This window comes from Quercus suber, unplaced genomic scaffold (assembly GCF_002906115.3).
Source record: "Quercus suber isolate HL8 unplaced genomic scaffold, Cork oak 2.0 scaffold_284, whole genome shotgun sequence".
NCBI lineage: Eukaryota > Viridiplantae > Streptophyta > Magnoliopsida > Fagales > Fagaceae > Quercus > Quercus suber.
The window spans coordinates 186,362-204,796 of record NW_027069740.1 but is presented as its reverse complement, the minus strand read 5'-3'; the positions used below and the strand labels follow the sequence as shown (position 1 = coordinate 204,796).

At 32.6% G+C, this 18,435-nt stretch overlaps 1 protein-coding gene across 3 annotated transcripts; it reads right to left on the bottom strand.

Moving 5' to 3' along the window:
• Positions 1-854: 854 nt before the first annotated feature.
• Positions 855-15,694, bottom strand: LOC112019929 (mediator of RNA polymerase II transcription subunit 25). 3 transcript variants are annotated; one of them, XM_065781937.1, is made up of 16 exons: positions 15,597-15,694; positions 15,400-15,521; positions 12,667-12,694; positions 10,699-10,759; positions 8,748-8,878; positions 8,458-8,655; positions 8,273-8,338; positions 6,661-6,865; positions 5,417-5,535; positions 4,349-5,278; positions 3,824-3,877; positions 3,613-3,641; positions 2,790-2,858; positions 2,595-2,682; positions 1,221-1,307; positions 855-1,136 (listed from the first exon to the last, which is right to left on the bottom strand). In XM_065781937.1, exons 1-16 carry the CDS (start codon positions 15,645-15,647, stop codon positions 1,053-1,055), a joined length of 2,322 nt encoding a protein of 773 aa, XP_065638009.1. In that variant the 5' UTR covers positions 15,648-15,694; the 3' UTR covers positions 855-1,052. The 3 variants fall into 3 exon arrangements, with proteins under 3 accessions (XP_065638009.1, XP_065638010.1, XP_065638011.1); XM_065781938.1 differs by having other exon boundaries at positions 2,595-2,679; XM_065781939.1 differs by having other exon boundaries at positions 5,417-5,478.
• Between the last annotated feature and the right edge of the window lie 2,741 nt (positions 15,695-18,435).

The following is an 18,435-nucleotide window of genomic DNA, read 5'->3' as shown; positions in this document are numbered from 1 at the left end:
GTATGTAGTAAAAAAAAAAATATATGTTCTCTTTATGTTGTTATATAGATTATTTTCTTTCATTTTGATAGGTGAAGTTTTCAATTTTAGACTTAAATCTACTTTTTTCCTACATATTATTTTAAATATTAAATTTATAATATGGTATAGTCTAGTAGGAATGTTTAAGAAATATGTAGTTCCAATTTCATATATCTATATTAGTAAACAAAACTCAATCAATAGTTCGAAACTACTCCTATGATAAGAAAAATTATAAATATAATAATATCTTTTTAAGAGAATGAAAATTTGGAATAATATATTTGAAACTCAAATAGTTTAGTTGTCCAGGAAAAACAAATTAGGAAAATATAACGAACGATAACATAATTTATCAAAATATGGATTGCCTAAAAAATGCATAATATCAATCAAATAAATCCAAATAGTAAAATGATGATATATTTTTTTGAGATAGATAAATAAAAAAATAATTTTAGAAATTGTTTAAGTTTTTGGGAGAACAAATTATTTTCCACAAAATTTAGAGAACAAATTATATATTATATCATAACTAAAATATAATTGTCTATTCCCATACATGCGTGGGTCTGCAACTAGTATACGTATAAAAATATAATATTATATATGGTTAAATTGAATTCTCATGTTCACGAGCTTGTTCCTGAACACATTATTATGTTTGAGTTTAGCTCGTTTAATAAGCCTAAATTTGGGCTTGAGCTTGTTTTGTTTACTAAACAAAACAACATAAACAAGCTTTTTTCCAAGTCGAGCTTGAGCTGATTATAAACCATTTGGTTCATTTATAGCTCTAGACCTGCATGTTATGCCTATAGATAAATGCAGCATTTATAACATATATATAATCTGTCTTTCTTTATTTTAATTTTTTGTCAAAAGTGACCTGAAAACAATTCATCAAAATGAATCCATATAACGTCAATTTTTATCTGCTCGCCACAGAATTTAAAGTTAAAAAAGAGTTTGTAAAGGATTTTATTAGGCTGCCATGAATAATTGGTATTGAGTCCCCTTGTAGCTAAAGCTCAATCAGTTTCATTCATTGCGCTTTCATCCGCTGTAGCTTGATCATTTTGTTCTTGTTCACATGACTTGTATAGAGGGCAATCCTGGTCCAATGTCAAAGGTTAGTCAAAAGTTAAAACCCAAATTTTTTTAGTAAAAGCTGCAAGGAGGCTATAAAAAAATCTCACCCCAGGAAAAAGTGTTCCAATGAAACGGCATGGTGCACCAGTTGGAGTAAAGATCAATGTCTGAGAAGGCAGGTCGATTCTGACACCCTGAAATCCATAGAAATGCAGTCAAGTTCAACAATAGTAGAGCTTGTGAGCAGACTATAAAAATGTTGACATGTTATTATTGACAACTATTGGTATTGAGCACGCTCTAGAGGTAAGTTCTTGAGACCCATGATTTGGAACTAGAATCAGTAACTGATAGATAGTAGTATTGATGTAGAGACATATAGTGTGCCACTGCCACCATTTATGTGGCCCTAATGGAATAAGGCTACTCTTTGGCAAAACTGATGAGCTTTTGGAATGTGGCTTTGCATGACTTTTTGCACTTAAACAAACTACAATATTCAAGTTTGTTCTGTAATCAGGCCTTAGTAGTTCCTATTCAAGTTTGGGGAATGATGAACATTTTTTTTGTGAGTGAATTAATGTAGTGATGCAGGGCAAGGCCATTAGATGATTTTATTTTAATGTGTAGGTCCTATTGGAGAATGCTCCAGGAAACTTAAGTTTTGATCAATTAAATTTAAATTTCTTCACATGGTGTCTCCACATGCATATTGCAAGTGCCCTACTAGAAGCCTCCCATCATAACACATGGTGGCTTTTTTGTTTTTTCTCCCTCAAAACCAGCCCTAATCTTAGCAACTCTGTTTCATTAGAAAGCCTAATATCCCAGTTTTTAAGTTTTTTACATATTTTACTATGACCACTCTTCTCTATTTGTATGCTATGATAGATTATATCATATTATCCCAAACTTAATACCATGGATGGATTTTTCATAGAGCAATGATTATCACACACTCAAAACACGATTTCAGTTAAAATTGTAAAGTGTTTTCAAAACATGATTTCACAATTTTGCAATACCCATACAAATTATTATGCGTGATTATTTATGTATTCATAGATGTATCATGTATAGAGGTCAGGCCTTGGTGCAATGGCAAGTGCTTTCCACTAAAAGTGATAGGTCTCAGGTACGACAACTTATTTTTATCATGTATGAAATGATAGTGTATTTCTCTAGTTTCTGCTCAACTCCAGCTTTATTTGCTGTGCTCAATCTGCACTGTTCTTAACAATCTAAGCTCCTTTCATAAAAAAATTTATTAAAACATATATATATATATATATAAGTTCCGATGTGTACCCATACCCTAATCATTAATTTCTAATGTGAAAGGACTTGCCAATGGAAACTAGCATAAACTCCATAGGATGAAAATGCTGAGTTAAACAAGAAAAAGGAAAAAAAAAAAAAAAAACCTCAAAAAGATATATATAAATGTCTATGATAAATGTTTTCGGTTGTTGAGGACTTACAAGCTCCTTTTTTCTAAATTGTTCATATACTCGGTGATCATTGGATGCTTCAAAGATCATGTAATCCGCATGGCCATCATATGGTCTGCGACAGGACATAATTGTTTGATCAGATTATTAGTAAATCTTAGGAAGGTCAACAAGAAATATGTTAGTATATTAATTGATAAATGGACAGTTTGTCACTATAATTACGTTTTATTGATCAACCGTTGGGGTATTTCACGAACAATCTGCAGTGTCTGTGGCCAATCAGCAGTAAGCCTGGAAGAAACAGAACAAAATTCTTTCAAAACATGAGTGAAGATAGTACAGTTTCCACCTAAATGGAGTAGGGTTAGGTAGTCAAATACAGATTATTCGACAACTTTGGTTGCAAAACTATCAATAAAAAACTCATCACAGTAACACACCTTTTCTAAATTGTTCAGTTGCCTAAAGAGTACGACTATTTTTCTTCTGAACAATGTTCTGTAGATGCAATTATATTTGCACTAATTGAGATTTGAGAGCAAAAGAGAGAGAGAGAGAGAGAGAGAGAGAGAGAGAGAGAGAGAGAGAGAGAAGATGTCAGGGTTTAAATTCTCCTAACGAAATCTGAAAATTTCTTTTTTTTTTTTTTTTTACTTTATCTGCACCTAATATTGAGATTTTTTTTTCTTACTATGAGATGGAAGTCTAAAAGGAAATAATTTCCGCCATTAAAAATTAAAAATGATTGTTTATGTTTATCTGGATTGATTACACCTGTAAAGTATGCTATGTTAGTAAATGCAATGGAACTAAACAGAAAATAGCCTAGGAAACACCATGGAAGAAATAATTTCAGGAGCACAGTTTACCAAGAACTGCATTACCGTCATGTAATTTCATGGTTGAGTAATGGATTAACCGTAGAGGGACCACTAGCATTACATACGGAAAGAAGTATATGCTTAGACAAGAGGAAGCAGATAGTTCAATGAATGATACTTGTTAGAAAATTCATAAATGAAGAAATAATTGCTTGCAAACTTACGTCTCTGGTGCTGACTTCTTTTGGTATGCCTGTTATATAAAGAAGAGGTTCAGATATACTGGTTCTTATGATACTTTGTGCTTTTCAGAAAGTAACATCAGATGAATGACAATGCAAGAGAGAAGTGACAAATTTTTCTTTATAATCATGTGAACAAATAGTATAATCTTCTATGTCCAACCTAATATATCATTTGCTTTTGGAAACATACCTTTAGTCTACGAACAATAATGACTTTGTCTTTCTTCTTTGCAGATATGTCTCCCTGCACGAGCAACAAAATATAGATGAACATCAATTTGTCTTGTCACATATGTTATACTGAAAACCTCTGAGATAATGATAATTTCTAGCTTAGGATGAATATCCAATCAAAAAACATACTTGATCCTTGCTATGTATAAAATTTGAAAATGAGACTATCAAGGATGAGAATGATGACCTAAAAGGCTGTTTGGGAACAACCTGAAGTGGACTAGCCTAGGTTCACATTTGGAAAACTGTACTCGGGTAAAATGATGAATGTTAAATTCAACTTGACCAGATTAAAGTGCTCAATATACCACACAACAAAGAAAAAAAAGGGATGTGAGTTGCCTAGGCCATTCAGTTTTCAACCTCTCCCAAAGCTACTACACATCCATAATGATGTCAATAGTGAAATTCTGGTTTACTAAAACAAAAACAATTTGAGTTGCAAGGGTAATTTCTTTCTTTAAAAAAAAAAAAAAGTTACCTCCCATGCCATCACATAGTTGTGTTCCAGATCAATAGCAGCAGAAATTTCTGTTCCCCCACTTATATGTTGAGACCTTTCTACAATAGAAACTGATCTTCCTCTATGGGATGATACACCTAATTGACCTCTTTGTCTCTTTTTAGACTGCAAACGATTATTGCCTATGGTTCTTCGAAGGCTTGCTAAAGGCTGCATAGTCCTCAAGTTCCCAGATAGCTTAGAAGTATTGGAAGTAAATGAACTGGCCGAAGTTTGTGTCGTTTGTGAAGTCCCCAACAAGGCCTCTGATTTAGCCATTGGTGACAACATGGAAAAATGAGGGCTGTGTATCCCAGCATATGTGGCTTGAAGAATTTCAGGCTGTGAAATTCCAGATATAAAAGAAGAAGACATAAATGAACTATCAGTTGTGCTTTGCAAACTTTCCGAAGTCCCTGCTAATGCCTGTGATGTAACTCCCTGTGGTTCATTGCTTTTAAAGGGACCTTGTTCTTTAGTACTCGTACTTCCAAGTTCAGCAGGCTTGGAATTATTCAAGTTTCCAGAAGCACTAGTAATTGAACATAAATGTTTACTTGTGCTTTCCGTACTTTGTGTGGCTCTCAATAATGATCTCCAGTCAAATACTGATGTGTCATCATGAGGATTCTCTTTGACAGTAGACATTATTGAATGACCTCCGGAATTTTCTCCAGCATCAGCTGCAGATGTCATAATTTCGGGTGGAGTACCGCCACAAACAGATGTTGGATTTGTAGTACTTGTGTTTTGTGACAAAGTGAATTTTTCAGGGCTGAGTGCCCTCATTATTTCCTCCTCTGTGATCTCCTCTTTAAAGCTATAGGAAAGGGACGAAGTTTGGCCACTTATTGGGATGCTAGTGGAAAAATCATGTGGTGGAACACACCAGTCTTGTGAAACTGCAGGCTGCAAATCCCAGGAGAGCGAAAGAGGGGAAAACATGAAACAAGTTAGGAGCTATATGTTAAGAGATAGAAAGTACATATTACATATTCCTCCATGGAAAGCCAACAACAATATGAATAATATAGATGCTAGTCATACCACTGTTGATGTTTCAGTTGGAATGTTTCCTGCAGGACTATTATTCTGGTCCTGGGGGAGTCCTACAAATAGGTTCAGGATGATAGTTACATTTTTGGCCGGAAGTGTAAATTCATAACCTGTGTTTCAGAAAATAAAGAATTATAAGACATAATTAAAAACTTTGTTCGAAAAAATAAAATCCCAATGAATAGAAAGTTATCTTTTATAAAGAAGAGAGGGGAGGAGGAGGGGGGGGTGGGGGGGGGGGGAGTATGTTGTGCTAGAAAATGCTAGCACATCAGAGAATCAAGTGAAGACAACAGAGATAATATGATTTTTTTAGCTTTGATAAAGTATTTCTTATGAGTGGTTGATTGCAGTAGACATCAGCACTTGAATATAAACATGGATGAAATGCTTTCAAGTGTTGCTCATTTGTAAGAAATGCTGGGCAAAAGGAAAGACATTCTTAAAATTAGTGTAAACGAAACTATGAAGAGAGACTATTGGATTGAGTGAAAAGATGAAAGCTTAGGATAAGAACTGAAAGAGATTGCACCAATCAATACAAGATATTTCAAAGTTGACCAAGATGGCAAGATCGTATCATGTTCAGCACTACAAGGGCAATAAAGAGAGAGCCAAAACAGCTTTCAATGAGAGATGAGGCCCTGAACGAAAGAAATGACCCATTATTTGGTTGAGAACCTGATTTCGTTTTCAATTCCTAGTCATTAAGAACATAATGATATTCTTGAAAAGTAGAGAAGACAATTAATTAGTATTAGCAAACTGGGAATGAATAAAGGATGAAAACAAAAACTGAAAAGAATCACCTTCAAACTTTCTTTGAACTTGCATCTTTAACAAATAGTAGTTAACCTTATTCAATGCTAATTGTATCTACTCAGTGCATTTCTGTTCATCATACACTATGATTTTGACAGAAGTTGATTTGGTGTCAACATCTGAGCAAGCCTAGTGATATATGATATGAATACATTCTTCTATATAACTTTGCATCATTATGATGCTGCAATGTTAAAGCTAATCTCCACCCAATAATCAGAGTTTAACCAACTTGAGCTGAAAAGTCAAGTTTGACAGCTTCTGCCTTTTCAAATATGACATGTTCTTTTGCCTTTTTCCCCTTCCCCTCACCCCAAAAAATAAAAAACCCAGTGTTTGACATAGATAATGCTATTTTATTCTGAAGGACAGAAATATGAAAGCAGAATTTAAGAAAGAATGCACTACAAAACCTGAACGGGCAGGTCGAAAGTTTGAATTCATGGGTACTGAATTGGTTCCCACTGCAACTGCACTATTAATTGATGATGTACTCATCGTTTCACAATGATAAAGTGCAGCATGAGCCTCCAAGAATTTTTCCGACAATAGAATGAGAAACTGAGGATGTTTAGCATTATATAACGAAGGATCTGTTCCATTGTGGCTTTCATTTCCCTACATTTCCAGAGTTTTGAAGTCAGTAGCTTTCCCTATATGCACTTAAAAAGTATTCTGTTTGATGAAAGGGAGGCATCAAAAAGGTTTGCAGAAAAGAAACACGTGGCATCAAGAATTCTATGAAGAATGCATCATGTATCTGAATTTAAGTGTTTGCAACTAAAATGCTACAAGAGAAAGTTTAGAATTATATGATTATATGAGAGAATTGTATGGTCCGCAGTTTTCCATGATTCTTTATTTGATTAAATCTTGATTCCAGTGATACCTTTTAGATCCATAATTATAATTCAGACATTGTGATTAGGGGATAGTGGAAGCACATTCATACAAACAATAGAATAACATATCCAAACAAGCTAACGATATATTTAACATGGTTTGGCTAACTCCAAGCCTATGTCCACAGACAGCCCCAACCAAAATCCACCATCAATGATATTAGTTATAACCACAATCAACCAACCCTCATAAAAAAATTAACACTCTCACAAACATCACTTACAAACCTCACAACCACAAACTAAACCAAATCTCATTACAGCCAAAACAAACTCTTAATACCAATTGACAAACTCACAAACGTAACACTCCCAATCCCCAAAGAAACAAACCCAATCCCAATCCAATGGTGTTCTCAAACTCACAAAATAAACAATCTTTCAACTCACACATGAAGGTATCTAGCAACTCCAAAAGAAGTACCTAACTACTCTTTGAAGAAATCCACCCTATGTCCTGCTAAGAGTCTTCTCTCTCCAACCCTTTGCAACACTATCTATACACAAGACTTTCACACCTATTCCTTGGTGGATTTAGTTGTCAAGGAATACCAAATAATATATTTGATAAGGAATAGTTTCTTCCACTCCAAGAATACCCAAATGAAGCCAACATAGGAATTTGAGGCAATTTCTAACATGTTTCATCACTCAAATTTCTGCTTCATTCTTTTATTTGTTCTCTATTCTATACCCTAAAATCTTCAAGATATTTGATGACTGCTTGGCTGTCAAGAGCCATTTCTATATTGTGATGTGATAAAAAGGTTGTGTCATTGTATCTACACATCTGTGCATGTATGTATACATATGCGGGTATGTGTGTATATACGTATGTGATAGGTGTGTATACAGACGCAATATGATATACAGTACATTTTGACTTCATGAGTTCAAAAAATATGCAAATTGGCGATAGGTTTTCTAACTCTAATAAAGAAAAAACGAATCAAATAACAGGTTAATTCATATTAAAGTAAAAAAGGAAAATGTCCAAATGCAGCAATTTGAGTGAGTATGGAATAACTATATGCAGGTGGTGTCAAGAGTTTGGAAGGCCAGAAGCAACCAAAATGCAGAGCAATAGAAATAGTTATTGAGAGCAAAGACAAGTCATGTGTACCGCATTGTATATTTCTCTAAGTTTTGGAAACTTCTTTGGGGATATTACTGATAGAGACACGAAGCACTGCATGCAAAACAAAAGTTTGCTTAATCAATTATTTTAGCATAGTCTATAGCCAAGTGGAATAGAAGCATAATTAGCCCCCAAAAAAATGATAAAGGTAGAAATTTTTTCAATGCCACCTGAATGAACATTTCAGCAACGGTCTTAGCATCAGTCATGCTCGAGTATGTTTCTACACCACAAAACCCATCACTGATCTTTGGCAGCTCTAGTTGAGAAGGAATGGGATAGGGGTTACTAGCAGATACAAGAATGCAATGCCTCTCTCCAAGAAAATATTGTCCAGCTTCTATTCTATTTGCAGGCTTTGGAAACATCTGATTAATGCATAATGTAAATATTGGGCTGTTGCATTTTACATTTAGAAGGATAGCAGTAAGAAGCAGAAGATACATTTAAACATACATACCCCAAGTGCATCAGCAAGCCCTTCCGCAATGGCAGCATTGTCTTGACCACAACCTTCAAAGTCAAAAGCTAACAGCCATTCTATAAATTTCTCCATATCTCTACTCCAGCCACTACGTTGTACCTTCAAACCTGCCCAAAATCAAGAGTCAATATTCATATTTCTCAAGCCAGCTGTAGTAAGAAGATGCTACTCCAAAGTTCAGAATATTTTTGGGATTGGCTTGTGGTTTTTAATTTTTTAATTTTTTTAAAGGAGAAATTAGAAAAGACTATTTAGCTCTCTTGATGTCAGTTATGCCCCCCTCTATTTTATGCGCCCTTTCTCCCATTTTAAATTTTGATTATCTGAAACAAACTATTTTTGAAGTATCTCTTCCTTGCATAGATCATAATTTCGATGCTGTCTTCCCTTGCACCAAGAAAGGGAAAAAAAAGGCTATACTTGCAATTAAATTTAGACACGGATAATCAACATCTGCATCACTTAAAGAATATGCACCATCTTGGTATGAACCAGCACGTCCTTAATTGATTATAAGAGCATCACCACTTCACCCTAGTAAAGTTTGTATTTCTATGAACTAGCTAAAGTTTAAAATCTGATGATTCCCTTTGATGGAAAAATTAAAAGTACATGCAAAAGAACAAAAATGCAACCTCATCATTTCTGCCAAAACTTTTAGTAAATTGAAATTTAACAACATGGAAATTGATAAGACAAGCTCATCTAACAACATGATATATGCATTAAGTTTCATCTATTTCAAGAAGCTAACCACTGAGATCATTTTTAGATTCTGTGTTCAGTAACCACTGAGATCATTTAACAACATGTAAACGTTCATAATAGCTCATCTAACAACATGAAAACGTTGTGTGATCATTTTTAGTTTCTGAGTGCTCGTGCGTGCACACACAAATGCCAATCTGAAATAGCAACTCATTACAAAATAAGTCATGGGCACACCAAGTGCAAGGGCGGCCCAACATAATTTGGGGCCTAAGGCGAAAAATTTATGCAGGGCTTTTAATATGTAAATATTAATTAAACAAAATTAGTTAATACTAATCAAATTAAGGATAATTTAATACATTAAATACATAAAAAAATATACCAACTAGATTAATGTTAATTTCATATAAAGAATTGAATATCATAGTTGAACCTATAAATATTAATAAAAAGAAATAAAAATATATTACGATTGAAAAAGATACTTTATTTTGGATATAAGACGATGCATAGTTAAATAAAATTGTAATCTAATTTTTAATTTTATATTTTGATTTTAAGAGAGAGAGATAGATATTACTTGGTGTATGACTTTGTAGGATATTATTTTACAAAAATCAAAGTCTCAAACTATTAGGAGAGATTAATATATAATTGATGATTTAACATCTTTGCAACATCTTTTTGAAATATTTTAGGGTTTCAATTGAGTTAAGGTTCTATTAGTCTCGTACTTTGAGAGTCTTAATAAAAATGAAAAAGAAAAATGCACTAATTAAAAGCACTATAAAATGTTCAAAATATAATGTGATATTGTCTCTCATTAATGAACTTCATCAATTTAACTAATGAATATTTATATCACTTTTTTTGTGATTAATAATATGGCAATTTGTAAGCTACTAATAAAATTTGTAGTATCTTTAACATCACTAATAAAAAAAAAAAATGTACAACCTTTACAAAATATATATATAATTTTATAAAAATTTGGGCCTTTAACTATGAAAAGTGGGGCCTTTTTTCGAAAAAGAAAAATTTATTTTTTGGTGGGACCTTAGGCCTAGGCCCAACTTGCCTATGCCTTGAGCCGGCACTGACCAAGTGATATTAAAACCATTTAAAGGGAGTGAAAGAATTAGTTTGTGTTTGCACTAAAAATAAATTCTTCAGCACCATATAATTTGGCCTAATCAGAATTTGATCAAATGCATACCTTTACCATCATGAGCCTTATACATAACCACTCCAAGCTCAACTATTTGACCAGAGTGCTCCTGCACGCAATCATGATAATAATAACAACAACAACAACAATAACTTGAATCCAGCTCTGAACTGGACCTTTAATGCAAGTAACAGGTGATAACAACACATCAGGGGCACATACATAACTGATTTTTTTTGGTCATGCAAACATAAAAGATCAAAACCAAAAATATCCCACAAATATGATGGGTATCGCCATTCCAGCTTGTAATTCTCTACATTAGTGCATGATAAAGAGTGTTTCTCATTTGACTAAAGAGAAAAGGATTCTTTGGTCTTACATAGTATACTTGGCTGTGTTTATTAGAAGTTTGGACATACATTTCATATCATTTAGAATTTATGTTGAAATTTAGAGTGAAAGTTTGAAGAAAGAGAGAAAGAGAAAGTAGAAGCACATAAGGAATTAATTTGGCTCAGCTATATTCACAATAGAAAGCCATGAGCGAGTACATATTAATTGTCTTTAATTGTGTATTACAATGAGCCCATTAAGGATATATATTAGTAGACTAGATCCTAAACTAACCACAGACTAATATGAGAGTTGCTTTACTTGTATTACAAGTAAATTTACTATGAGTAGGGTTAAGATTATTTAACCTCCACTACAAGTATGTCCTAGTACATTGAATCTAGACTAGTTAACTCTGACTTGGGCCTAGGTCTTGATATCTTTATAAGGGAGAATGTGTCATTGAAGCTCATTAACAATGGTTATATATAACATTGGTCGATCAAAGCCACTAACTTTAGTCTTACAAGATACAAGGACTCGATCAACTCTCACAACCCACATTCACAATCCCACGTGGTATTAGAATGAGAAACCTCACTTTTTATGGGACCGTGAATTCCCTCTTTAAAATGTGAGCATCTTAATTCCTATGATAGTGAAAAGTTTTTTTTTTTTAAGTAACAGTTATACTCTAAATTTAATACTTTTTTACTAACTAATATATATATATATATATAACTCTTTTCCAATCAAGTGTCTCTCCTCTATCTATCCACCCTCTATATATTTGGATCACCTATACTGAGAAACTTTGATTTTTATTTCTTATTTGTAACTGTTTTCGTGTTCAAAAAAATAAATCGTTTTAATTGATAATACATGATGAAAAATAAGAATGTGATATAATTTTTTGGGTCTTTTATGTGTCATTTGGAAATGTAGATTATCACTTCAGGAGATTTGGCTTGATTCATAGCTCATACTATTTTTCTAATTATTTATTTTTAAGTCACATAAAAGTGATAAATAAGGCGTACCTTTGACATTGTGTTTATAAAACTAAGAATATATATATATATATATATATTTGCTAAATAAAAACTAATAATATTTTGGGAAGACTAAATATTTCCTATAAGATTTAAAAATAAACCAAATATCGGGCATCTCGTACTCTAGAGAATCTTATTATAATTCTAACTAAACTTTTTTTTTTTTTTTTTTGAGAAACAATTCTAACTAAACTAAATGTGAGTATAATTACATTCTTGAATATCTAGATTCATAAACATCACACTCCAAAAAAACCTAAATTATAAGAAACATGTTAAATTCTTGAAACCAAACTATATATTCAAATATTGTTAACAAAAATTAATCAGTGCCCTAATGTCAAAACTTTGTGAACCAACCTATGAATTCTTTATGATGGCAGAACCTAATGTTTACTTATATCAAATGACATTTATTATGAATTTACGACGCAGTATCTACTTGAGTACTGTAGTACTTTCCAATAATCTGGTTGCATATTAATCCTAAAGGAAAGGATTAATAACTACTAGCAAATCAAGATTGATTAAGAATCTCATAGAAATAGACTTTTTATTAATGGAGTACACAACTTCTCCTGCTACAGCTCATAGCCACAACAAGGACAGAAAAATTGAAACATACCTGCCCCCTTGACTGTCCACAGAAGTACCTGCATAAGTAATTGAAATTGATCTGAGTATAAAAATAGTAATTGAAATGGAAATATATTGAAAGATGTGAAATAATCAAGTAACTTAAACAAAAAACCATGTATGAACATCAATTTGAAGTAGCAAGCTTTATCTACTAGCAATCATGAATATGGCAAAATATGAATTATGTACAGTAACATGAGAATGTGCTATAGCAAGCACCCTCCGCCTAAGTGATGTCTTGTGCATTCAAAGTCTAGGAATTAGATTATTTACTAATTACCTCACCCAAATCTTACGAAAGTAGATATTTGTACATTAAGTATGATGTGTTCAAGTGATGCATCATGTGTTCAAGTTTGGGAATAAGACACTACTAGACTTCAAGGCATGGGTCATGTGTCCTATTCCCAATAGGGAATGGTTTTATAACCTTGAGGAGCTGGAAAGCGAATAAGTCTACATAGGTAATGATCAAACCAATGAGAATTTGGGGATATAATGAAGTTGAAATTGCACGATGAAACAGTTCATTTTTTTTACTAAAGTTTCTAAGTATCAAACTAGAAAAAGAATTTCATCTCAATGATAATGATAATGATGAGGGCTATATATGAAAGTAACTTTAAGTTATCAAATGGAGTACAGGTGTAGGTGGAGTAACCATAATTTTTTATAATATTGAGAAAGTTGCTACAGATACTATTAGACTTTGAGGCATGCGTTTGGGAGATGTCGATGATAATGCTTATTAAAAGGAATTAATTAGACTTTTGTGAGCATTGCGTTTTAGGAAGAGAAATAGAGTCAAGTTTAGCCCAACAGTTTATTAGACTAAGGGTATCACTACCAAAAACTAGACCTATAGCTACGTTTTTAAAATGCCATTATATTTCTAAAAATTACTAGTATAGACACTATCCATGCTTTTAATGCCGGTGCTTTCTAGCGCTAGCCAATAAGTGTAACAATAGCGTCGGGTGACCTATACCGACGATTTGAAAAATGCTGATATAGGTCCTGACAATTTTGTAAGCTTATACCGGCATTTTTTTAGAAATTGTTGAAGTATCCTATACCAACAGTTTGAAACCCTATGCTGGTGCATACTCAGAGATAAGTATTGTTTGGTTACCTTTATTGATGACTACACCCACCTTATTTAGGTTTAAAATATAAGGCTTTCTCAAACTAGAACAAGAAACTCTATTTTTCTCTTTCTTGCGGTAAGGAAAAGCTTCATAAAAAGTTATTCTTGAACCTTTGTGTGTGAGAGTTTAACTTTGGATGACATGCACGTATCAATCTTTTATGACTCTTTTGTATGATAGCTTACTGAGATAATCCAAAATTTATTTTAAATTTTTATTCTTATTATTTATTTTTAGTATTGAACTTTGTTTCTTTGCTAAAGAATTTGCTTTATCGATCAAAAAATATTTCCTGACATTCCCATTCAATTATAGAATATTAAAGTATCTGGAAAACTCTTAGGTAATCTCAGAGTATAGTGAAATAGTGTTTACTTTTTTCACATTCATTGTGGACCCCATTATGAATTTAATGAACGGACCCTACCATGAATGTGAAACGAGGAAGCACAATTCTCTGTACTTTGGGAATATTTAAGAATTACTCAAAGTGTCCTGTATCATGGAAAGCTTTTCTAAGTTTATGACAAATGGTAGCATATATGAGAGGTGATAATAGTCAAGTGATAATGATATTCTTCATTTCTTTGTGGTGTCTCATATCTTAGCCTAAAACCCCCCATCTTTTTTTCTCTCACTATTTACCTATCTTTAATTACAAAACAAGATTTAAAAATTTATTTTTTTAAAAAAAAAAACAAAAAAATGAGAGTGGGATTTCAAATTTAGTTCATTTCTCAAGGTAAATATATCATTGAATCATAAAACTCTTAACTGGAGTATAAAACTCTTAACTAGAGTACAAGCTTTCAAATTTAACTTTTCCAATAAACTAGATAAACTAGGAAAATCAAAGTTTGAAGCTAACTAAACCTTAAAATATAGGTTTACGACTTAAGTTTAAACTCGACTTAGAATTTCACAAGAGCAGGGGTTCTGGATTGTCTTTCTCTCTCTTTGTTTTTTTTTTTTTTTTTTTTCGCCTGTAAACAACCCATCTTTATATATATATATATATATATATCTTCACAAACCCTACCTTAAATCTCAACTTCCAAGGTTTGCATGGGCCAAAAAACCAATATCAACGACCTTCATATACCTAGAGAAAAGGTAATTAATTACAACTAATAACTAATTTACTTCCACTTCTTGGCCTTTCTTGCAATCTAAACTAACTTAGCTCCACTACTTCGTGCAATCTTACAACCAACTACCTTAACTCTCTTCTTGATTCTTTACCAGGATTATTACGTGATTACGAGAATTATACCTAGCTAATATATGTTTGGATAATCATTACAATATCCATCTACACCACCACTGCTAACATGTCCTCAGATCATGGTCACAACTCACAAGGCTCAAAGAAAGCGAAGACTCCAAAACCCATCTCAGAAAAACTAAGCTGAGAACTCATGCAGACTCAAATGAATTATCATATGTACGGCAAAGATTATATATCATCAAGAACCACATTATGAGAGCAACATAATATTATATCTAAGCTATAAACGCAGTTCAATAATACCGAAGAGAGAGATAGAGAGAGAGAGTGTGTGGTGTTGTACCTGATGATCTTTTCAAGGTAGTCAGAGACAATGGTGCTCCAGTAGGGGCCCATGGCTGCAGTGCCATCCACCACAATGACCAACCGCTTTGCTGCCATGGATTCTGATCTGCCAGAAAAAAGCTGGAGAATTGTGTGTCAGAGAGAGAGAGAGAGAGAGAGAGTGAGTTAAGCTTTGTCTCTTTGAAGTTATCTTACCTTTTGGGTAGCACTATCATTGTGTTCTACGGCTTTGGACGACAATGGCATTTTGCTGTAATTCTGATTTCTGCATGATAATTAGGTATTAGTTATTTAGCCTTATACATACATACATACATACATACATATATATATATATATAGTGTAAACTACTATTGTTCCAAAACAATCAAATTTCTAAATAGTAATTATTTAACCATATAACAATATTAATAAAGATATAAAGGTAAATTGACAAATTGAGAATTCTAAAACTGCATTTCAAATTCTAATCCCACTATTGCTAATAATCCCCACACACATTAAAAAAAGTCATTTATATTATCAAAATAAAAGATTGAATAAAAAATAGTTAAAACTGAAAGTAAAAAAAGTTCAAATTCTATAAAATTGAAATTCACAAATTAGAATTTATAAAAATATATATATATATATATAGAGAGAGAGAGAGAGAGAGAGAGAGAGAGAGAGAGAGAGAGAGAGATGAGAGAAGTTTTTATGATGTTAAAACAACCAAGTTAGATTTTTATCTTTCTAAAAAAAAGTTAATTTTTTATGGTAATTACTAATTATAGTGTAGTATTTTTTTTTAAACCTTTTGAATCTTTGATAATAGAGTACCAATTAAAGCAACAAAGTTAAATTTTTATGGTAATTATAGTGCCAAAAAAAACATAATATTCTCTCTTTTTTTTTCAAATAAAAATCATATTAATTTATACATACATAAGGAAAGAGTGTCATGCATCCACAAATTTCAAAGGAGATAAGTTTCATTTCATTTATAGTTTAGATAAAAAAAAAAGATTGTAAAAATTAAAAATATATTATATGTTACTTAATAATAGTTTGAGAAGGTATAGACTGAACTATTACATTTATACAAACCTCAAAGGAGAGTGTCATTTTAAAAAAACTTGGCATTACAATGTATATTCGTTAGGTAATTGAAAGTAATTTTTATTTTTACCTTTACTGTCTACTATTATTATTCAATTTATTGTGATATTTTTTTTATCAAAAAATTGTAGCACAATACTAATTTCTAATTAAAATAAATTATATTTAGTTCTAATATCGTATTTCAAGGGGATTCACCATAGAAGTGATTGATTCAAAGTTTAACCACTCACAACTAATTTATTTTCCTCTATAATCAATATAATCAACAAGTACAAATGTTAAAATAGAATATTCAACGTACACTACTATTTGACAAGTTTAAACCTAGAGTACCAAATGTTAGGTTCTAAAGATTTAGAAATTTATGTATTTAGAACTCTAATGTGTAATGTTAGCAAACCATGATCAAAACAGGTTGTTTAGTCTTGTTTAGGATTGCTCAAAGTTGTGTCTTTTATATAAAATTGGAATCGAGTTGATGCAGAATTCACTATGCATTTCGGCCTGGCTCGATCGATCGAAGTTTAGGCTTAATCAATCGAAAATCGAGCAGAATGCATTTTTACTGCATAATTCCAACTCAGCCCTAACTACTAAAACGTTTAGGGTTTTATGTTTTGTCCTAGGTATATAAGGCAAACCCTAGCCACGTTTTAGAGGTTGCTCACATTGCTGTTTATGTGAATCTCTTGTGAGATCTGTGAGGAGCTTTCCTTCACACAAGCTTAGAACTATCAAGAAGAAGATTTCTTCAAGAACTTGATGATCATTCAGTTGCTACACTAAGGAGCTTAAAGATACACAAGCGGAGGTGCTTGTACTTACTGGAGAATCCAAGAAAGAAGGAGTCTGTGGTCTCAGAACTTGCACGTGGTCGTGACAGTAAGTTTCTACTGGTGGGTAGTAATAGAATATTAGTGGTTTAAATTCTATTGTAAAACTTTAATTCTTTCTATAGTGAATTCAAGTTTACATTGAGGATAGCTAGGTTAAATCCTCTTTAGGATTTTTACCGGTTTGGTTTTCCTAGGTGATTATATCATTGTGTTATTTATTTTTTTGCTGCTATGCATGATATGATTGTTTGATTGTGATAACCTAGATCTGGAATTTGGACTAAGTAATCACTTGGCTAATTTACTAGGTTAATCCGGTTGTGTTTTAAAGGGTCTAAAAAACATACAAGTGGTATCAAAGCGAGTAGCTCTTTGTTTGTTGATCTTTTGATCTCTGAGCTAATCCTTGACCCCTGTTGTCATGGAACACGGATACTCTCTAGTTATTCCTTCTCACATTCCTGAAATCTATTGATGAGAGAGTCTGGAACTCAGTTGAGTACGGATGGGAGAAGCGCACTACTCTTATGAGTAAGTGGCAAACTTCTCAAAAAGAAGCAGCTGCGTTCAATAGCAAAGCTATGAATGCCATCTTTAATGCTGTTTCTATGGAGGAATTTAAGAGAATCTCTAATGTTGAGGTTGCTCTCACTGTTTAGAAAATCCTCCAAACTGTGCATGAAGGCACAAAGACTGTCAAAATAAATAAGTTGCAGCAATTAACTTCTAGGTTTGAGAGCATTAGGATGTCTAATGATGAATCTTTTGATGAATTTTATGCTAAACTTAATGACATTGTTAATTCTGTATACAACTTGGGTGAAATCTATGATTAACCTAAAATTGTAAGGAAGATTTTTAGATCTTTAACTGAAAATTTTAGACCTAAAGTGACTGCTATAACTGAAAGCAAGGATGTGGATTCCATCCCTGTTGATGAACTTGTAGGATCTCTTCAGTCCTATAAGCTGGACCTACCCAAAACTAGCAAATCCAAGTCAATGGCTCTTAAGTCAGTTGATGATGTTGAGGTTGGTGGATTTGATGATAAGCTCTCTGCTACAAAGATTGCTTATCTTGCCAAGAATTTTAGAAAC